Source organism: Vitis riparia, chromosome 17 (assembly GCF_004353265.1).
Source record: "Vitis riparia cultivar Riparia Gloire de Montpellier isolate 1030 chromosome 17, EGFV_Vit.rip_1.0, whole genome shotgun sequence".
NCBI lineage: Eukaryota > Viridiplantae > Streptophyta > Magnoliopsida > Vitales > Vitaceae > Vitis > Vitis riparia.
In genome coordinates, this window is record NC_048447.1 from 16,205,616 (window position 1) to 16,228,642 (window position 23,027).

General features: G+C 35.8%; 1 protein-coding gene across 2 annotated transcripts in view; it reads left to right on the plus strand.

Annotated features, from left to right (window-relative positions):
- The window catches only part of LOC117904961 (DENN domain and WD repeat-containing protein SCD1), a 58,257-nt gene that overhangs the window by 32,743 nt on the left and 2,487 nt on the right, over positions 1-23,027 (plus strand). For both annotated transcript variants that reach the window (XM_034817793.1, XM_034817794.1), the window contains 21 exons: positions 3,320-3,374; positions 3,501-3,584; positions 3,890-4,085; positions 4,216-4,348; positions 4,461-4,521; positions 4,661-4,705; positions 5,243-5,318; positions 5,422-5,495; positions 5,578-5,628; positions 7,227-7,384; positions 11,165-11,212; positions 12,397-12,454; positions 12,568-12,651; positions 14,579-14,840; positions 14,922-15,121; positions 15,634-15,698; positions 15,858-15,981; positions 16,468-16,649; positions 16,756-16,827; positions 16,909-17,069; positions 17,222-17,263. In XM_034817793.1, the coding sequence (XP_034673684.1) occupies positions 3,320-3,374; positions 3,501-3,584; positions 3,890-4,085; positions 4,216-4,348; positions 4,461-4,521; positions 4,661-4,705; positions 5,243-5,318; positions 5,422-5,495; positions 5,578-5,628; positions 7,227-7,384; positions 11,165-11,212; positions 12,397-12,454; positions 12,568-12,651; positions 14,579-14,840; positions 14,922-15,121; positions 15,634-15,698; positions 15,858-15,981; positions 16,468-16,649; positions 16,756-16,827; positions 16,909-17,069; positions 17,222-17,263 (2,231 nt within the window). The remainder of the gene's footprint in view (positions 1-3,319; positions 3,375-3,500; positions 3,585-3,889; positions 4,086-4,215; positions 4,349-4,460; positions 4,522-4,660; positions 4,706-5,242; positions 5,319-5,421; positions 5,496-5,577; positions 5,629-7,226; positions 7,385-11,164; positions 11,213-12,396; positions 12,455-12,567; positions 12,652-14,578; positions 14,841-14,921; positions 15,122-15,633; positions 15,699-15,857; positions 15,982-16,467; positions 16,650-16,755; positions 16,828-16,908; positions 17,070-17,221; positions 17,264-23,027) is intronic.

The following is a 23,027-nucleotide window of genomic DNA, read 5'->3' on the forward strand; positions in this document are numbered from 1 at the left end:
TAATTTTTCCCTAAAGAATTCAATATTGTTATAGGCATGTGTGTTAAAAAACATCTCTATTCTAGTGTTTATAGTTAAAGGCATAATGAAGACAATATTACCTTTAGATCCATGATGTATAAGCCTCTAGTTTTTTCCCCTCTCTCTATCTCTCTTTTTGATAAGAGACAAGCAAATGTCATTAATAGAGGACAAAGGTGAACAACACAAGCAAAAAAGGCATAAGAGAGGATGAGGAATCTGACCTTAGAAGGAAACTTTTAAGTGAATCTTAGTTATGCAGTAGGACTGGGAGAAAAAAAGGGGGGAGTGGGGGGTGGTGGGATTTATAGGCGCCTTGTAAAAATTTCAAAAGGTGAAACGCAAATGTAATCTTCTTGTGTTTCTTGTTACAAATTTTCAACAAACAAACAAAGCACATGTAAAAATGATAAAACAACACTCTCCCAAACAATTAAACTATATGTAAGTCACAAACAAATGATATCAACTAAATGGTGATATCATTTGACATTATTAAAATTATGTGATATCATTCAGTAGGCCCTCTAGGGCCAAATGGATTAAACCAAAGGTTTTGACACTCCTTAAGCTTCCAACCCTATTTTTGATAAAAATATAACAATTTAAGACTTGGTCGATCATATTACCATTTCTTGTGGCAATTTTAATATCGAATCTTTGAAATGAACAAGAGTTTGAGGGAGGATTCAAAATATTCAAGTTGGGAGTATATATGGAAATTTTGACCCCAAAATTGCCAACATAAAAAGACACTCACAAAACTATAACATAGAACCTCTAACCCATGCAAACAAGAAATATTTGCATGTTAACAAAATCCCATAGAAAAATTTCTTGAACCTAGCTTCTTCTTTTTCTAGCTTGCTATCTACAGTTAAATTAGTTGGCTAAGGCTTCACTTTTTTTAGGATTTAGGGAGAGGAGTGAGGAAAAGAAAATAAAAGCGTGAGAAAGAGAGGAGATAGGAAAACCTTAGAGTCTCATTAAGGCCTTTTACGAGTCTCACCTAAAAATGAAATAATGGAGTCTCACTATTGAAGGTTGCAAAGTTTTTATAAAGAAATAGTATTGTTCATCATTATTCTTTTCTGCAGCAATTAATCTTACCTTTATTTATAAGCCTTAGAAAACCCAAAAAACTTTATTTGTACACTTTTTATGCAAAGAAGAAGAATATTTAGTTGATCACATTTTCCTTCATTGTGCTAAAGCAAGAGTATTAGAACAGTTAGTGTTTTCTTTCTTTGAGATTGCATGGGTGATATCTACTTTGGTTAAAGAAACTCTCTTTTGTTGGCATAGATCTTTTGTGGGGAAAAAATGGATGTAGGTTTGAATGGTTGTCCCTTTGTGTGTGTTTTTGACATTATGGAAGGAGAGAAATCGATGATCATTTAAGGTGAAGAGAAGTTGGATCAAGTGCTCAAATCAATGTTTGTTTGTAATCTTTTGTTGTGGGTTAGGAGGCATATAGACAAGGGTTTCATGTCCATGGTCCATCTTGTAGATTGGTTGGGCATTGTAAGGGGGCTTATGTTTTTTATTACCCTTTCCTTCCTTTTTCTCTTTGCTTCTTGACGTCTTTTGTACATGTCCTGTATACTTTGATGCACTTTTTTAGTAGAGCTTTAATATATATTTGTTTGCCTATCAAAAGTTTTTAATTATTTCAATGTAATAAAGTGCGTTTTTCTGATTATTTATTTATTTATTCTTAAGAAAATCTTGACTAAGTTTTATGGAAATTTTGATTTTCATGTTTGATTTGTATTAATTTCTATGGGCCATAGTACTTGAATAATTTTCAGGCAGCGTTTCTCAACATTGGATTGTTAGGCAGCCTGCTTGCTTTATTTGAGCTTCTCAATTACTATGCATTTCACTTATATTCCAGAATCCCTGTCCTTTCAGCCGCCCTACTTGTCATCCTGCTGAGAACATTAACAATCAAATTAAATAAGCTTGGGTAGGGAGGTTCCGCTTGACTGAGGCCCCCAGAAGTAGCATCATCTAATTTAGGAAGATCTCATACACGAGGAAATTAAGGGTCTGTTTGGTTACTGTTTTTGAAAATTGTTCCAGAAAACAGTTTTTGAGAACAGTTTTTTATGTTTTCAGAAAAAAAAAAAATTGTGTTTGAAAACTGAATTATGGAAAATAGTTTTTGTTCTAAAAAACAAAAAAAACATGTTTGGTTGAGTTAATAATTTTTTTTTAAAAATAAATAAAATAAAAAACATGTTTGAAAGTTATTTTTTTAATTAATAAAGTGTTTTCTTCCATTAATTTGATATTATAAATATATAAATAATTTTTATATGCATAATTCATTTAAATTAAAAAAAAATTATTTCATTTTGAAATTTTTACACCAGTTATAATTTTCTTAAACAAATAATGACTTTGTAACCATGTGTAAACATATTAATTTCAATAATTTAAGGAAGAAGAAAGGGTTTGCGGGTGGGGGTGTGGTGGTTGGGTGGAACTCACCTTTGTGAAAACACAAAAAGCAGCTAAGAAAACACAAAAAGAAGGAAGAGAAAACACGAAAAACAATCTATTATTTGAACAGATAAAAAATAATGAAAACATTTTTTTATTGTTATAAAAAAAGTGGTTTTTGAGAACACGGAAAACACAAAAAACAAAAACACACCCCCTTCCCCAAACAAGTTTTTCATGTTTTTTGTTTTCAAGAACAGAAAACAGTTCTTGAAAATAGGAACCAAACAGACACTAAAATTTCCTAAGTTAAGTGCTTTCCAAAACTACAGCCATCTTAAATCTGAGACTAATACCCATTCATTGTAAGAAAACCCATGTACCAAACCCTTAATCTCATCTGGCAGATCAATCTGCGGAAGTGTGGTATTAGTGGATAAACTCTTCTTGCTAGAGTTTCTGAAGCCACTGACTGATTGACAGAGGAACGCCCATTTCAGTTAGAAAACCCATGTAACAAACCCTTAATTCAATCTCATCTGGCATATCAATCTGCGGAATAGTGGTATTAGTAGATAAACTCTACTTGCTATTCCAGCATGTTTCTTGAGTCATTTTATTTATTTATTTGTGACGCCCTTAAGGCTGTCTAACTACTTTGCTACATTTAAATATTTAATCTGGAAAATATTTATTTCCTTTTTATGTGAGCTTTAGAATATATTATTATCTTGACTGTACCTATCAATACTTCAATGTTCAAATCAGAGTTTTTAATTTATATGAACTTCATAGTTGACAGATTTTGAAAATACATATATCTTTATTTAATTGCTCTTCTTATGTGCAGACTAATATTCCTGAAGTTCTTTGCATCAATTTTGGGTGGCTACCGCAATTTTATTGTATGGAATTTCCTTCTTATTTTTTACTTTATTGTTCTGGCGTTTTTTTTTTTTTAACCATAATCTCTATTATTATTATTATTATTATTATTATTTTCTTTTGTGTGATAAAATCACTTTTATCAGGAAAATACGGGAACACATGTCTTCAACACTCAAGCATTCTTGAAGAAGCGCGCTCGATCAACCAATCAACCACCAGAGCCCATGGTGATGTTTGTTGCTCACTCATAAATTATATTACAGCCACCAACATATAATCTGATATTTTTTGGTTAATTTCTGCAAGTCATGGATATTTTTTTACTTTTCTTTTCTTTTCCTTTAGTAGGCTGCCTTTTGAAATTTCATTTTTTTTCCTTTTCTTCTTATGATAAATAGTTGCTGATTTTATGCTCAGAATAGCTTTTCTATTTTTCGTTTTATATTTTATGTTTTTCTTCATCTTTTCTCTTTAGATTCTGTCATTGTTGGTCTGAGGTACTTCTTTTTTCATTTTGTTCATTTTAATACAGATAACTCAGTTCTTGGACTCTCATGGCTTCTTGGATTATGCGGAGAGGGGTTTAGGTTCTGATGAAAATTATAACAATCTTCTTGACAAATTACAAGATGCAATTGGAAGGGGTCAAAACCCTATGTCAATTCTTCCATCATCTTTGGTAGAGCCTGAGATTATAACAATATCGGATCCTGGTGTTGGAATATCAGGTACTTTGGTTGTTAATGTTAGTTGAGATTGCCAGTTTAGTTTGTGAATATGTTGGATAATAAAATATGTTGGTGACATTTTGAGTTGGATGTAGTGATACCGAGATTCAGATTTTCTTTGGTTTATCAGGATCTGGTGCGAAATATACTTATGATAGGTTTCCTTCAAACAATAGAACAGAAGAGCAAAAAGAAAAGAGGAAGCAGATTCTTGCAGCAGCAAGTGGAGCTTTTGATTATTCAGGAAGTAGACATACTCCTAGGTAGAGATATCCCTTGCTTCTTTGTGAAGCTGTAGGCTGATTATCTTGCATGTTGGTGGATACTTGTTTGCCTCTTCGAATTGCCCTCAATCTTTTCTTCTTTCTTTTCCAGTTCACCTTCTGTGCTTGTGGGTAAAGATAAGGCAGAAAGTCTGAGTCCAAGAGAAAGGGCTGTAAGTTGTAATCCTCCATTGTACCTGGCTAAAAACAAAATCAGAAGGAAAAAAGTTTTTACACATCATCATTATAATAGTTCCTTGTGATCGAACTTTTAAAATTGTCCTTGTTACAATGAATATCTATGTTCTGCAGGCAGAACGGGAACGCATGGTTCTGGACATCAAAGTCAAACTGCAGGTGGAACTTTTGATTTTCACCTTCTATTATATATTTTATATATATGTTACTTTTCAGTTAATACTCATAGATCCAGAAAGTACATGTTCAGTTCCATTTCTGTTGGAGTTCTGCAGTGACTAACATTCCTTTGTCGTTAGTTCTATCTATGACGGGTTCTTTGTATAATTTCCAGAGATGGAGACTCAAGGTGTTATACAAACCCCTCATTCATCACAACTAAAAAGAAAAAAGCATAAAAAGAATTTCTATGAGAATTTTTTTTTTCTAGTAAACAATTAAGAATTGTGTGTGTCCCCCTGCCTCTCTTTCTCTCTCTCCCTCTCTCTCCCTCTTTCTCGTGTGTGAGTGGTCATGCATGTGCCCAAAGACCTTGCTAAAGATAAGCAAAACTAGGTGTCTCCTTTCGCATTTAGGTTACAGATTTTCTGCGAAATTGTAATTTTGGTTTAATGCAGTATTCTGATGCTGGAATTCTTAGTAGTTTTGTTATTTACACTTTAATTTTCAAATATTGTGATTTGCTTTGTTAAACAGGGATTATGGTTGCGTCTTTTGAAATTGGGAGCAACTGATGATCCTCTCTCATCATTTGAATATGGTACAATCCTTGGTATGTATCTAAGGTCCAAAATCTATTTAATGAAAATTAATCTGCTTGAATGGTGGTGTTTGGAGTCTTGCAAATGAATAAGTATTTTCTATTGTTTTTGCAGCTTTGATTGAGTCTGATGCGGAAGGAATTGGCGGTAGTGGATTTGTTGAGTGTATAAGGGAGCACATACATTCAGTAAGTAGCTCTACAAAGGGTATATTGCTTAAATATTTTTTCACAGGAATGAGCTAACTTTTTACTGGATTTCTGTTGTCAGGGATGGCAATGTCATTTGACTGAGGAGCAGTTTATTGCAGTCAAAGAATTGGTATGTTTATGCTTGGTGAAGTTGCCAAAGGAATTATTATTCTGGTAGAGGGAAAATTACTATTGAAATGTTAATGCTTTAAATTTCTTCAGCTTAGATGCTCTCTGTCTCTCTGTCTCTCTATCTCTCTTTTTGAGATCGGTCAAGTTTCAGTTTTCATTTTTTAGGCCATAGGTGTTTTCTAACTTTCTACTGGTTTAAGGATTCTGAATAGGAGCAATCTACTTCGCTTTTTGTCTGATGGAATTATATGAATTTTTATTTTATTTTATGAAGCTTCCCTAAAAGTGTGCAATAAATGATTTTGCACATTGTTGCTTGTTTTTCCTCATTGCTTGTTTGTTCTGATACTCTTAATTTATAATATCTTCACTTATAATATCTTATTTCATTATTATAGAGTCAGGTGGTGACATTGTTGCCCCTGGAAGGCCATTGCACAATTGCTTCAAGTTTTCTCTACACATACTCGTTTTGTGGCGAGTGATGGGTCCAAAATCCCTTTTTGGGAAGATTTGTGGTGGGGGGATTAGCCTTTGTGTGAACAATTTCCAAGTCTTTTCAGAGTTACCACTACCAAAAACTGTCTTATTTTAGCTATCCTTGGTAATAACACTTCGTTGTCTTGGGATCTTACCTTTCAATGTAATCTAATAGATACAAAGATTGAGAATCTTGAAAGATTAATGTCCTTATTGTCCAATTTCCATCTACCTCCTTATATTTCAGATATGAGATCTTAGGTACCGTTCTCATCAAGAGTTTTCTCTCAGTTAAGGCATTTTTTTCAGTCTTATCCTGTTCTCCAGATTCAGTCCCCTTCTACCCAACTAATTTTCTGTGGAATTCAAAAGTTCCATTTAAGGTCAAGGCCTTTGCATGATTAGTGACACTTAAAAAGGTAAATACTAACAACTTGCTACAGTTGAGAAGACCTTTCAAAACCCTTAGTCTTGATTGGCGCATCTTATGTAGGAGTAGTAGTGAGACAATTGATCATCTTTTCTTGCATTGTCCGATTGCTTTGGGATTGTGGCAAAGGATTTTTTTACAGGTTGGGATGGAGTGGGTTTCACCAGGCACTATTTGTGATATGATGGTGATTTCCTTAAAGTGTTTTGGGAATTCATTAGAGAAAGGGCTCTTTGGAGGATAGCTTGTCTCTCTTTGTGTGGAAAGAGAGGAATGGTAGGATTTTTGAGAACACTTGGAGGACATCGGATTCATTGTGGGACTCACTTCATTTTTTTGTTTCTTTTTGGGCTTACTGTACAAACATTTTTAAACCTTACCCTTTGAGTGTAATTCAGCTTAGTTGGCTCTCGATTTGTACACGTTAGGGTTGGGTTATAGGGGCTGCTGTTGGTTTACTTGTATAGGCCTTTTTGTTCTTTTTGTATAGCCTTCTTTGTTTTGCGGAGGTTTGCTTAGTTACTTTTGATCAGGTTTGTTTTCATAAGGAGGACCTCTTATCCTTCTTTTGTTTTTCTATTAATACATTTGTTTGTTTCTAATAATAATAATAATAATAATAATATCTTATTTCATTTTGTAGGACGATCTAATTTTTTTTTCTTCTTTCAAATGTGCCATTTCAGCTCAAAACTGCAATTGGTCGTGCAACCTCTCGGAATGACATGCCCACCATCAGAGATGCACTTGAGGTGTCTGCTGAAATGTATAAGAAAGACGCTAATAATGTTCCAGACTATGTCCAACGCCATCTTATTTCTCTATCTATCTGGGAAGAGTTACGGTATGCACCCTTTCATTTTGTACTGGTTTCAATTGTTCATTTGTTCTTATTCAGCTTCTTTTACACGCACTTACATTTGGATAGCTGCTGGTTTTCTTTTAAATTTACTTATCATATAGGTTATGCTGTTTTGTATCATTTCCTGAAATTGTGGTCATTGATACATTGTTAAGGTATCTATTATACATGTACTAATCAATGTACATTTCTGTCGCATGGGTTTGGGTGTCAAGTACAGGTATGCGTCCATGTATATAACCCTTCACAATCAACAAATTTAGGATATGGGGGCTTAGGGATCAAGGATCTTAGTAACAAGTATACAGTCTTGAATATAACATCAATAAAAGGAAAATCAATTAGAAATGAATTAAAAGTAAGAATATCTCTGATACTATTTTTTTTTCCCTAATGTAACCATCTTCTAAGGAAGTTGAAAACAAATAAACAAATCAATTTTAAATTGTCATACTAATGCAAGGTGGGAAGCCAACAAGGATCTTGCACCCATGCCTATGCCATGTTATGTCGACATCAGAATGCTAGGTGGAGTTGGAGAATCTGATTATCATAGATGTATGTGGTTGGTAAGTTGTGTATTCTATCAAGGGGGAAAACATTATTCTTTTATCCCGTGTGTTTCTTATTCAAATAAACTATTAAAATAACCCATTTATAAATTTCATAAGTGATAAAATATGAGAATGATTAAAAATGGAAATCATCCCTTAAAGTTCTCCTAATGTTGCTCTTTTAAGAATATTGTTGTAGCTTTTGAAAAATCAACTATGAGGTAAAGTAGTTGAACATTTGGTAACTATAGTTTTAAAAGCATTGTAAGCTTCAAGTGATATTTAAGTGTTTCGTAAACTTGGTTGTTAAACTGCTGTAAACGTGTTAGAAACCAAAAGAGGGATGCCAAAATTCAACCAATTTCCTTTATTGTGATATAAGAATCTACCTTTAATTAAATAAATCATTATATCATTTAGAAATTAATAATGAGCATTTTAATTGTTTTTGATCTTTTGAAAGACATTTTTTTTTGTCTTTGCTATATTCAACTAAACATTATTTGTAATAATGCTATATTCAATCAAATATGCTTTTTTGTATACTTTTGGAAATTGGGCTAGAGGATCACATAATGTCTATGTTAGGTTTTGTAGATTGGTTGAACTTAAAGTAAGGGAAGGGGTGCTTGTTTTTGTTTCGTTCTCTTGTCACCATTGGGCGTTTTTTGTATCCTTCGTGTGTACTGTGCTTTGCCTCCTTTTAGATGCTTTTAATACATGTTTGCTCATTTGCCTATAAAAAAAAAAAAAAAAAACTCTTGAATTTTACATTTTTTTAATAGGTAATATTGTATTTTACATTTTAAGATGAGTACTATCAATTATAAAACTTGAACAAATATAGGACATTGATAATAAAAGATTTTCAACTAACATTCAATGTTATAAAGAATTTTGCTTCAAAGAATTAAATTGTTGAGGAAAAAGAAATAACATAATTTAAAGTATTATTATTCTATATAATAAAATTTAGTCAAATATGCAATGGATATAAAATAATTTCATATATTTAATATATATAATATAAATTGTAATATGATTTAATAAAAAATATTTAATAATATAATGTAACATTTTTTTGTTATGTACTATATTAAATAATATCATTATTAATAAATTTAAAAAATAAATCATCAAATAGTTGCTCATATTCTTTTTATTACTCGGTACTTGTCTTGAGTGTAAAGTTGGTGTTTCATAAATTATTTGAGAGCATATTGCATAATTTAAAATATCATTGAAAAAGATATCTTGATTTTGGGAAAATCACTTTTGACCTCTTACTTCTCAAAATTACTTCTAGAGTGGGTGAAATTCTCTGACAATCACTTTTCTTTTACACCAAATACGTTAGTTTTAAAAAAAATCATGCGAAAAATGATTCTAAAGGGGTCTATAATCAAATCCCATACAGGCCCTTCATGACTTATGATGTGGAGTTGGTGTATCTTTCTTTTAGAATTTTATTGTAGTGTTATAGGAAGTATGAAGTCTTTGCTGACAATGGTTATTATATTGTCATTATTTTTTCATTAGGGCATGGTAGAAAATGGATTGGTTGGATCAAATGGTGATTTCTACCATGAGATTTTTTGTATAGAAGATGTAAAATAGCTATTGTGCTTTCTATAAAACCATTGAACAATTGATTTGTCATTTTTAAATATAGACCTTTTTTGTTTTAATTTTTTTTTATGGGGCGAAATGACGAAAAAATATTGTTATATCAGTTTGAAAGAGATGATGGAGTCAGAATTTTGTTTTTGTCATGGTACTGGGAAATGGAATCCTAGAATGGCATTCTATATCTTGGAAACATAATGGAAATACCCCCCCAAAAAAACAAAAAAAACAAAAAAAAATTTAAAAAAATAAAAAAAGGAAAAGAAAAAGAAAAAAGGCCCTAATAAGCAGGACCTGCATATAAATACAACTAAAAAAACTGATTAACATGGTCTGCCTATTCAAAGCAGAATTGTAGTAATGTTTAATTTTTGTTATATACCAACATCAACATCTACAAAATTAGTTGCCCAGGGCTAATTCATATTTTGCAATTCCTCTCATTTAGTTGGTCATAAATCACTTTATAGGAGACTAAAAATAATAGTAACCTGTTTTCTTAAATTTGGGCAACTTATTGCCTTAATCCTAACTTATTAAACCTTTTTTTTTTTTTTTAATCCACAACCACCAACCTTAAGAGTGTTTAGTTCATGAGTATCTCAATTGGGGACTGAGTATCTTATATCCACATATAAGATTGTCATGTTTGAGTGCACATAATTTTAGAAGTTTTAATTTCCTTGAACTGCACCCATGAAAAACTTGGCATCTTTTTATTCCTATTCCTAGGGAATGAAGACATAAAATGGTGCAACAACCTTTTTTTTTTTTTTTTTTCTTTCTTTGTTTATAACTAGGTCCAATTTTCATAAATATTATTTGAGGAATTGTTTTATAAATTTACATTAATTCCCAAGTTAGCCAAATACTACAATAAAAATAAAATTTGGTGAGAATTTCAAATTCCCAACTTTGATTAAATATTAGAAGTAAAATTTCATATCCATTTTATTCCGAGAATTTATCTCTAGAAATATGAGTTTAGTTCTAAGTTTAGATGCTGGAAAACCAAATGCACCATTAGTTTCAGCTTGCGTTACTTTCCAGTCATCCTAATTCTTTTGTCAACACCTATTCTAAATTTTGCTCATTCATTGAACAAGGACTGTTTTCATGCGAGAGAGTAGTGAAGAAAGGCCATTGGTTTGGGACTCTGTTTGTTTTACCATGAAGTTTAAGTGTATGCTGTGTTCAATTGCATTGGTAGCCGGAGAGGGAAGGATGTGGGGAAGTTCTTGTGTTTTTACAGAGCTTATGCTTTTATTGAAAAAGAAATAAACATAGCTTCTCCTATCTAAATAGATAATAAACAAAAATTGTATGCCAGTAGGTGAAACTCACTTTCTGCTGATTTGCTCCTCTTGTTGTGGAACCATCACACTTCTATTCTTTTGAGATTAGCTGTTGGACTTGCTTTAGAAAGAAGATACTATCTAGTCTTTGTTACCATGACAAAGGGATTTAATATGGATGTTCTTCAAAAAATTGAAGTTACATCTAGTACTTAAACATCACACTTCATTCTTTGGTTTAGTTGTCTTGTTCAAATTTAAGATATGAAGTTTCCTTTTTGTTGCAGGTTTTGGGAAGGATACTTTGACTATCTAATGGATCGATCTTCAAACAAGTAAGGAATTTAGATATTGAAAAGTTATATAGTTCATCCATTCAGTTCTATTTTTATTTTCTTATTATATCCTGCTAAATCAGTCTCTGATTCTCTCTCTATCCCTCTCTCCCTCTCTCTCTCTCTCTCTCTCTCTAAAGTTCTGTTGCTTACATTAGACTCATGTTTAAAGGATTTTGTGAACAAGTTACAACTCTCCATTCATTGGATTGTAGGAGGAAAGTTCTTCACTTTTTAGTTAACTGTAGGTGTACCATGTACCATTAATTTGACAACATGAAGCCACCAACTATCATATGAGAAGGGTTAAATATTTTTGTATAGCGACTGGTTCTAGTGGGTAGATCACCAGAGGTACTGGCCAAAACAAAACTTGCTGTTTAGGTTACATAATTCCTCTTCCAAAAGTTCTTGACTCATAAGGTAACCAACGTAAACAGACTCAATATCTAGTTCTTCAGTTTTGTCCTGGATTAAACTTACACTAGTTGCACCTATGGCAGGGTTCCATGTTATTACTGAAAAATGTGGAATACTATTTATTTATTTAATTTGATTGAGAACTAAGGAAAAAAAGATAAGAAGTGAAAATAGTATGTCTTGTCAAAGATCATGGATTTTAGACTTGCATGTGCTTGCAATTACATGATTGAGCCTGTCCCATGACATAGGAATAGGATAAAGAAATAAATTTTCAAAAGCTAGAAAGAGCACTGCTAGAGATTTCAAAAACTCTTCACTGAAACCTAGCTGTGTGCCAAATTTCCTGATGAAAACCAGACATTTCTTTTTAATTTATGTGCCGTTGCAGCATGGCTCATCATTCAACAAGGACAAAAATTCTCATTTGCCTCTTCTAAACACCCTTGCATACAGGATCTCCTTCCTTTTTCTTCGTGTGGCATCTTTTTCATGATCCTTTCTGACCCTTTTTTTTTATGCGTAACTGTTCTCTTTGGTACATGGAATCAAGCTGATACTTCTTCATTGCACCCCTGCCTATTTGCCAACTGAACCAGGCCTTGGGGCAATTTAATGATCCCTTATGTCTTTGAACAAGCTAATCTACTGAACCAGTGATTTGAAAACTTATATAAGTTTTATTAAACTTTTATACTAAGAAATATCAGTGATTTTGAAAGTAATACTTATTAATTGTGTTTCATATATTATTTCAATGTCAGGTCAACCAATTACGCAACTCAGGTGACAACACAGCTAATTTTAGTGGCATCACACATGGTAATATTTGTTTTATTTATTCCTCTTTTCCCCCACCTAATAATCATCCTACTTAATTTCTTGTTTGTTTTCATCCTTCTGACTATTGGCATTCTTGTTTATGTTATTTGAAGGCGGGGTTGGGACTTCATGATAATGATGCTTGGTACATGATTGAAACAATTGCGGAGAAAAACAACATTGGAAACAAGCAGTTTGTAAGTCAAATTTGTTTTCCAGTGTTTGCGATTATGCTTGAAGTTTGATTTGTCTTATTGCCATGGCATTATTACCTATTGGATTCTTATAGGAAACAAAATTATTAATGGCGGTTTTTCCAGATAAGAAAAAAAAGAAAAAGAGCAATAAACAAAAACAATATCTTTCCAGATAACAACAAACAGCAAAAAGATAATACTGCCATTACCTCATAACCCCTTCCTCTACCCACCCTTTTTAACCATATCACTAGAAAGGTTGAGGCTCCTCCTCCAATGATCATATCTCCAAGAAACTCTATTCAGTCAGGAGGCCCAATAGGTTTCAATAGGATAGTCCCCTTCCACAATAAGACTCTCTACTTTAGAAATCCTCAACTAATGTTAATAATTCAGTTCCAATTGCCTCAGCTGGGTTAGATAAAGCCCTTAAGGAAGCTCTGTTATGATTTCTGAACCCCTTCCCCCTAAAACTAGATTCTTACTTGAGCTGAACTTTTTATTGTGTAAGGGTTGAGGCTACACCATTGGAAGCAGGTGTCGACTGGCCAGTAGTAACCTCTCCCCTTTGAAATGACAAGCAAATAACCCCCAGCCATCAAGAGGATACTCATAGAAATGCTTGCAGACTCCTAATAGACACCCTCACTCGCCCTGTTTGGCGTCCATGAAAATTGCACTCTGTTCCTGCTATACTGTCCGTACAGTGGCTAATGTAGCACACGGCCAGAGAACTTTATTCCTTGCTTTCCTGCCAATGAAAGAGCATTAGTCCTTGCCAAATTCATCAAAAAAGACTAATGACATTAAGAGATTCCTTTAGGAGTGACCAAAGGAAACCCCAATAAAAAGAGTCCCTGCCAAAGCTCATAGAAATGAGGAGCTGATTTCCAAGCACCAAACACAAAAGATGTCTATTTGGACTGATGGCGTTATAAATTGGGGGTATCAAAATGGGTGCTTTCTTCGTTTCTGATAAAAAAAAAAAAAATGGTTGCTTTCTAAGATTTTGTTCGTTGTGCCTGGGGAGTATTGGTCTTGTGTATGATATTTTTTTCTCCATATATTTTGTGTTTTTGTCTGTGCTTTTTTTCTGTTTCACCTTAATTACTTGCGCATCTTTTGGGTAGTTTGCCCTTAATGGGCAATGGCTTGTGCCCTTGCTAATTAATGTTAGGTCAATTCAGTAAACATGTGGGAAGTAGGCATCTATAAGATTGTATGGGTTGGTTCAGTAGTGACATCTAAATGCTAGAATGATATTTCTTTGGAATTGTTTTGTTTTTGGTTTTGTAGCTCTTGATTATATGAAATGTTAGACCTATTTCATGTACCAAACAATACCTTTTAAAGAAAATTATTGTACTTGTGCATATTGAATGCAAAATTATGGGCCTGCTGAGTTGATAGTTTATTCTTTGATTTATCCTATAATATTAATTAATTTTATTAGTCAGCCAACCAAGGTAGCCTAGTTGGTTAGGGCAAATGTTGGGAGGTGTGGTCCTAGTAAGAGGCACATAGTCTCGGGTTCAAATCCTACCACTAATGATACTCTGATTTACCCGGTGCTGGTCAGCGCCCCGAGGTTTGGGTCCCTATGGAGAGTTCCAAGGGCTTGGCCATGGAAGGTTCCTCGGTTATTAAAAAAAATAATAATAATTAATTTTAGTAATCAATCTTTCATTGACCCCATATTAGTATTCTCTTTTCTTGTTTAGATATTACAGTCTCAATTATTAGTGTCAATCTCATGTATGTGATGCATATACTGAAGAACAAATTTAGTTTTTTGGTATCTGTCACATTTTAGTTCCATATTTCATTTTTCTATTTTAATTTAGTTTTCCGAAGTTTAGATTATATTGATATTTGTTCATTTGTTTATGAAAATTATTGCTTAAAGTGTTCATCCTTTTGTTTTCAGATAAAACTCAGAGGTTTCTTGTCACATGTCCAACAACTACGCATCAGTTACTGGGGAATCTCTTCCGTGAAGGCCCAATCCATGTCCTCATTTGGATTGCCATCCCCACATTCACATGATTCCACAGATGATGATCAACAACCTGCTGAGGCTTCTGGCGTTGGAAGGAGCTGGGTCCAGAGCATGTTTAGCAGAGATACAACATCAAGAACAAATTCTTTCAGTCGTGTTCGTAGGTGGACTTCTGATAGTGGCACTTTAGGTACATCGTCCGTTGAGGGTAATTATGCATGTGTTTTATGTTCAAATAAACTACCTTTACATCTCTCTCTCTCTTGTTTAGCTGCAAATGAGAATGGAACTCCTCGCAAACAAGATCTATCCTCTTTTGGTCAAAAGAAAATTCAGACCAGTGTTCGCATGCTTAGAGGTCATAGTGGTGCTGTTACTGCATTACATTGTGTAACAAGAAGAGAGGTGTGGGATCTTGTGGGTGATCGTGAAGATGCAGGTTTCTTTATCAGTGGAAGCACAGACTGCTTGGTAAAATTGTGTATTTGATTGGTTATTTGCACCAAAAAATTTCAATGCATGAAAATTAAACATGGTTGTTGGTAGTTTGACTGTGAGTTGTGGTTAGTGGGCCCAGTCATGGGACTCCCACCTGCAGTTGGTACTCAGTCAAATGACTTCCTCTTTCTCAGCCAATTTCATTGTTTACCTCTGTGAAAAAGTAATCATGGTAATGTCTATCACACCTGAATGTGACTAACTACACTAAAATATATCTTGAAAAGATTTTTGAGTAACTTGATGTTTTCAATGATATAATTGGGCTTATTTGTTTTTTTTTTCTTTTTCCTTAGCCTTTTTAAAAGGTCAGCTGCCAAGTGCCAATTTGTTGTGTATATGCTTCAAAACACTTATTCTCATTCTGTCTGGTTGTTCATTTTCAAACTTCCAATGATCAATACATAAATTCTATAAAGCATTAAACTGCAGCACTGGAATAGAAAAGCATGGTGGTTATCATTTTTTTTTCCATAACTGTGCAGGTGAAGATCTGGGATCCTACTCTTCGTGGTTCTGAACTTAGGGCAACTTTGAAAGGACATACAAAGTATTTACTCCACAACCCATATTCTTTAATTTTTGCTGATTCCTTTTTTCCAACTGGTTTTTTTCCTTTCCTTCCTCTTTTTTTTTGGCTACTATGATTTAAGTATTTGTCTTTACATTAAATTACTGATTTTCCTTTCGCTTTTGGATCTCTACATAGGACTGTCCGTGCAATAAGTTCTGATCGTGGGAAAGTGGTATCAGGATCTGATGATCAGTCTGTTATTGTATGGGATAAACAAACATCTCAACTTCTAGAAGAGCTAAAAGGCCATGATGGACAGGTTTGAGTTGCCAAAGCTTCATCCCTTTGATAATGCACAAAGCACTCTAAACAATAAAGGTTTATATTTGGAGAGGGAGAGGGAGGGACATAAAATTTTATTGTCTAGAGAGTGAGATTTTTAGTGATTAGCCCCCTTTATCATTGTTATCTCTTCTTTGATCCATACATGTAGCATCCTTTCTTTTTGGCATGTGCTGAAACATATAAGTAGGAGATGAAACACAAGTCTCACTGTAAAAAACTTCATTCCCAAATTCTTTCACATGACATGCTTACAGATTACCACTAATGCTTTTTTCATGTTCTTTAGTTCAGAAAATGAAATTAAACAGGAAAAAATGTATGTGGTTCTTCTTGTGGAAGGTTTTTTCTTCTTTGTATGTAAATAGAATCATTTTTGGGTCCAATATCTAGATTTAATCTTGGTGAAAGGTTTTATTTTTTAGAGAGTTGAAGAATCAATCCCTGATATCTATCATTGCAGGTCAGCTGTGTGCGTATGCTGTCAGGAGAACGTGTCCTTACTGCTGCCCATGATGGAACTGTGAAGATGTGGGATGTGAGAACTGATACGTGTGTGGCAACTGTTGGTCGTTGCTCGAGTGCAGTTCTTTGCATGGAGTATGATGACTCAACAGGAATCTTGGCTGCTGGTGGTAGAGATGCGTATGTGAATTGAAATTATAATTTTGGACCATGGTCACTGCAATAAATATAAATTGCACTTTTAATTTGTTAGCTCTACTAACCTGGTGACTTCTTGCATTATCAGGGTTGCAAACATTTGGGACATTCGTGCCGGTCGGCAGATGCACAAGCTTTTAGGGCATACAAAATGGATCCGGTGAGCTAAAAGAGCACAGAATTCTTCTTTAAGTTCACTGACATGTTTAGGAGAGTCATGTGTTTAATGTCAATCATGCAGGTCAATAAGAATGGTCGGAGATACTGTTATTACTGGTAGTGATGATTGGACAGCAAGAATGTGGTCTGTTTCACGAGGTACATGTGATGCTGTTCTAGCTTGCCATGCTGGTCCAATTTTATGTGTTGAGTATTTGATGTCAGACAGAGGAATAATAACAGGTTAACACCTTGTCTTTTACATTTTTCTGTAGTCTTTCATCTTTTTTACTTTGGCACTTCAAAGACATTTCTGTTCAGTGGCAGATTTATCCCTGGTGCTAATGTGAGCAATTTTATAAATAGTGTCTGAATAAGGATATCCTTCTTTTCAGGTTCAACTGATGGGCTGCTTCGATTTTGGGAAAATGAAGAGGGTAAGAGTAATAGTGATATTAATAATGATTTATTTATATATTTATTTTTATCAGAAACAAAATATGATATTTTAAAGCACTAGTTTGGTGCAACTGAATTTTATGTTTAAGAAGTGCATTTTAAAAATACTTTTATAAATGGTAAGGATAATTATGACATTGTTTAAATATTTTAATTAAATAAAAATCTACTTCCTGCATCACCTTTGAGGAAAAGCATGGGTCTTCTTGCTTGTTCAAAATGCCGATAAATCATGTTGGGAAGTGTGGGGTTTATCATTGAGAGTTTTGTCCAAATCCTCTTGAAATTTGCTTTTGACCTTTAAACACTGCTTTTAGCATTTGACAAGCTCTCGGAAATGGGGCTTAAGGCTTGTATGTTGAACACCTCTAGTTTAGGGACTGTTGTGTTGGACGGTAGTATACACAAGAGATGTCTTGTATCCTATGACCTTTTGGATAGAGGGGTGTAAACCCATTGAAGAATTTCTGAATTCCTTTTATTGATTTTTTAGGTACACACCATACACATATATATACACAAATGACTGAATAAGAAAATATCAATCTAGCTTGATTCTCTCCTAAAATTAGGAAACTGAATCATCCTAAATGATCTCTCATTTTTTATTTCTAAAATACTTTCCTAAATTAAAACCCTAACTTTGAATGCCAAATTTCAACACTCCCCCTTAACCTGGAGAATATATATCATATAATCCCAGCTTGCAAGTTAAGTCTTCGAAGTTAGGCCTAGGTAAAGCTTTGGTAAGGATGTCTGCGGTTTGGTGCTTGGTAGGAACATAGTTCAATTTAACCCTCTCACTAGTCACCTTCTCTGTGATGAAGTGTCTATCAATCTCAATGTGCTTGATCCTGTCATGATGCACGGGGTTCTTTGCTATGCTTATAGCTGCCTGATTATCACACATCATCAGAATTGGAGATGAACTCGTTTGTCCCAGTTCACTAAGAACCCTTTTTATCCAAATCCCTTCACAGATTCCCTGTGCAAGAGCTCTGTACTCAGCTTCTGCACTACTTCTGGCTACAACTGATTGCTTCTTACTCCTCCAGGTAACAAGATTTCCCCAGACAAAAGAACAATATCCAGAAGTGGACCGCCTGTCAATGATGTTTCCTGCCCAATCCGCATCTGAGTATACTTCAGTGTCACGGTTCTCTGTCTTTCTGAAGAATAGACCTTTCCTTGGTGTCATTTTTAAATATCTAAGAATCTTGTAGACTGCTTCCATGTGTTCCTTAGTGGGGCTGTGCATGGATTGACTTACAACACTCACTGCAAAGCCAATATCTGGCCGAGTGTGTGAGAGATAAATCAAGAGCCCGACGAGCCGCTGATATCTCCCCCTGTCTACCGGTGTACTTTCTTTCTCGATACCAAGTTTCTTCTGACTATCCATAGGAGTATCAATTGGTTTGCATCCAAGCATACCTGTCTCCTTAAGAAGATCGAGTATGTATTTTCTTTGAGAGACTACAATTCCCTTCCTTGATCTAGCCACTTCCATACCAAGGAAATATTTCAAATTTCCAAGGTCTTTAACTTCAAACTCTTCTGACAAAGACTTCTTCAAATTCTGTAATTCCTCCATATCATTCCCAGATAGAATAATATCATCAACATAGACTATCAATATGGCCATTTTCTCGGCGTGAGACTTCTTGACAAATAGAGTATGATCAGCCTGACCTTGTTTGTAGCCCAGCTTCAGGACTGCTTTTGTGAATCTATCAAACCAGGCTCGGGGAGATTGTTTAAGGTCGTACAAGGATTTTTGGAGTTTGCAAACCTGATTCTTTGCCATACTTCCTTCGAAACCAGGTGGTATTTCCATGTAGACTTCCTCTTCTAGGTCACCATTTAGAAACGCATTTTTTATGTCCAGTTGTTGCAAGCACCAATCTTGATTGACAGCCAATGAGAGAAGAATCCTGATAGTGTTCAGTTTTGCAACAGGAGCAAAAGTCTCCTGATAGTCTATCCCATAGGATTGTGTAAACCCTCTAGCTACCAAACGAGCCTTGAATCTCTCGACTGATCCATCTGCTTTGTATTTTATGGTGAAAATCCACTTGCACCCCACGGGCCTCTTCCCAACCGGCAAATCTGTGATAGTCCACGTCCCATTCTTCTCAAGTGCATCAATCTCATTTTGTACTGCCTTCTTCCATTCTGAAATTTTGAATGCCTCTTGTATTGTGTTGGGAACCTGAGTATCATCAAGAGAAGTAGCAAATGCTCTGTAAGATGGTGATAGCCCTTCATATGTAACATAATTCCCAGTTGGATGATCTGTACATCTCCTAACACCCTTCCTCAATGCAATCGGCAGAGTAGAATCATCAATGCTGGGAATTAACACCTCTCCAGCCCTATCCTCACCTATGTTCTCTTCAGGAAGACTTGAATTGGAGTCAATATATTGGCCACATGTTGACTGTAATCCGTGCTCTAATTCCTGTCTTTTCCTCCTCCTGATGTAAACTTGTAAGTTCTCATTAGCAAGTTGTGGGGCTATAGGTTGACTAGGCATGGGAGACTGGATGGTCACAGGAGAAGGAACATTTGTGTGCTGGGCTGGCTGGACTGATGACGGCATGGGTGTGGACAACTCAGTGGGCGCGAATTGGGAAGGATTTGGTGACTCTGAGTGAAAAGAAGGTACACTCTCAAGAAGAGACTCCCAAACTTGATGTTCATTCATGCTCTCCCCCTGAACATGAGATTTGGGATAGAAGAAGACATGTTCAAAGAAAGAGACATCCATGGTGGTGTAAAATCTTTTGTTGGTTGGAGAATAACATTTGTACCCTTTTTGGGTTGGAGAATACCCTAGGAAAATGCACTTATTGGCTCGAGGAGCAAATTTGCTACGATTTTGAGGATACACATGAACGAATGCCGTGCAACCAAATACTTTGAGTGGTAAATCAGAAGAGGCTGCACGGGTGTGAGGAAATTGTTTTAAGAAAAGTTGACGTGGGGATTGAAAGGTAAGCACTCTGGATGGCATACGGTTAATCAAATAAGTAGCTGTGAGAATAGCTTCCCCCAGAAATAGTTTGGAACATTAGAGGAAAACATAAGGCACCGGGCAACCTCCAAGAGATGTCTATTCTTGCGTTCAGCCACCCCATTTTGTTGTGGGGTGTCAACGCAAGAACTTATGTGGATAATGCCGTGATTTTGAAGATAAGTACCGAGACTACTAGTAAAGTATTCCTTTGCATTATCTGACTTGAGGACTTGAATTTTGGAATTGAATTGATTTTGAACCATAAGATTGAAGGTTTGAAAAATGTGCCCGACCTCTGACTTTTCTTTCATAAGGAAAACCCATGTTACCCGTGTATGATCATCAACGAATGTCACAAACCATCGAGTGCCGAAAAGATTTTTTATCCGGGAGGGACCCCACACATCACTATGTATTAGAGAGAAAACAGTCGAAAGTTTGTATGGGATTTGAGGATATACTGTTCGAGTATGCTTTGAAAATTGACAAATTTCACAGTGATAAGATGCTGGATTTTTATTGATAAATAATTTGAGAAACAATTTTGCAAGGTAAACAAAACTAGGATGACCAAGGCGATAGTGTAACATTATAATCTCACTATCTTTATTGACCTTAAAATTTGACACAGAATTGAAAGACTCTAACATACTCTGAGACTGTACGCAACTTGCTTGAGAGACTTGGTTTGAGAATTGGCCATATGAGAGGAGGTAGAGCCCGGAACACAGTTCAGCACTGCCAATCATCTTCCCCGATTTCAAGTCCTGAAAAACACACGAGTTTGGATAAAATTTAGTAACACATTGGAGATCACGGGCCAATTTACTAATGGACAAAAGATTACAATCCAAGTTTGGAACATGGAAGACAGAGTCAAGATATAAGTCTTTAGTAAGTTTTATAGAACCTGTCCCGACAATTTTTGACTTTGAACCATCAGCAATATGGACGGATGAATGACCATTACTTGGCTTGTAATTTTGAAGAATGGCAGCATCTCCTGTCATGTGATCAGAAGCACCTGTGTCCACTATCCACGGCTTTATTCCTCCTCGATTAGCAGTGAAGGCTACACCGGTAGTACTACCACTGCCAACTTGGCTTAATAGTTTCTGTAACATCTCCATCTGCTCTTTGTTGAATGGACTTGGCTCGGGAACAGATGTGCTCTCAGAGTTGGCAGCCACGTGTGCTCTGCCATCTCTGTCAAACCGTGGCTCTGGTTTCCAATCAGCCGGTTTGCCATGAAGCTTCCAGCAAGTCTCCTTATAATGGCCTGGTTTCTTACAATAATCACACCAAGGCCTATCCCGTTTCTGACGATCTCCACTACTACTATTAAATGACCGAGCAGCAAGGGCAGAGACATCCAATGTTGGGGCAGGTTGCTCTTTGGATCCCATCATCACTTTCTTTCTACTTTCTTCACGCCTAACCTCTGACAAAGCCTCCCTGAGACTTGGTAGGGGTTTAATGCCCATGATTCGGCCTCTAACATCATCCAATTCCCTGTTTAGTCCTAGGAAAAACTTGAACAGTCTCTTTTGTTCCACAATTTTCCTGTATGTTGCTGCATCATCAGAACATTTCCATGAGTGAGTCTCGAATAAGTCAAGGTGCTGCCAATACCTTGTGAGTGTGTTGTAATACTGAGTAACTGTCTGCTCTCCTTGGCGGAAGTCATGTAGGGCTGATTCAACCTGAAAAAGTTCTGAAGTATTTTCAGAACTTGAGTAAGTTTCTTTGGTTGCATCCCATATGTCCTTTGCAGTCCCAAATAGCAAGAAATTTTCACCTATGTCATTGTTCATGGAATTGATAAGCCATGACATGATCATGCTGTTTTCAATCTTCCACTTTCCGAAATCTGGTTCTGTAGTTTCTGGCATGGCTGCTTCTCCAGTGAGGTACTCATCCTTTCCTTTACCGCAAATGAACAGCAACACAGATTGTGACCACTGTAAATAGTTATGGCCATTTAATTTGTGTCCTGTGATGAGAATAGGAGAGGAATCACTGCCACCAAGGTTTGGAATTTCAGATCTGCCCACTGATTCTGGTGACGTGACGCTGGATACTTGTGATGATGCCATTCCGTATTTTGTCATGGACCGGAAAGGTAGAAGAACACTTCCCAAGGCACGTGCAGGGATTGGAGTTGAGGAAAAATAGCTGGAGGACGTCGGAAAAACTGATCGGAGGGCCCGCGGAGGCAAAAGAACCCCAAAAGAGGCACATGCAGGGCTTGGATGGCAGAAACAGGTACGAAGGGTGGCTGGTCGGCGTCAGGCGAGCCTGGAGTAGGAAGCGCGTCGCCGAAAAGTGGCTCACGCGCCCTCACGCGTTGGCGCGTGAGATGCAGTCGCCGGCCGGAAAAACGCGCGTGGGAGGCGCGTGGATGGTTTTCTGGCTCCGGTGCTTTGGGAAAAGTTGGAGATCTCCTCCAGGCGCTCCTTGCGGTGTGAAAAAAACCGTCGCCGGAAAAGTTCGCCGGAAAAGTCACCGGCGGTGAATGTTTTCTGACGACGATTGGACCGACCGGAAAGCGTTTTCTCCCTTGGCTTTGAGAACAGGGACTGATGACCGGAATGAGAGATGGCCAGAGAGAGAGATGGTCGGATTGAGAGATGGCCAGAGAGATTTGGCCGGAATGAATGATGGCCTGAATAAGAGGTGGCCAAAAGGGATTAGGGTTTCAGAAAACTGGCTCTGATACCATG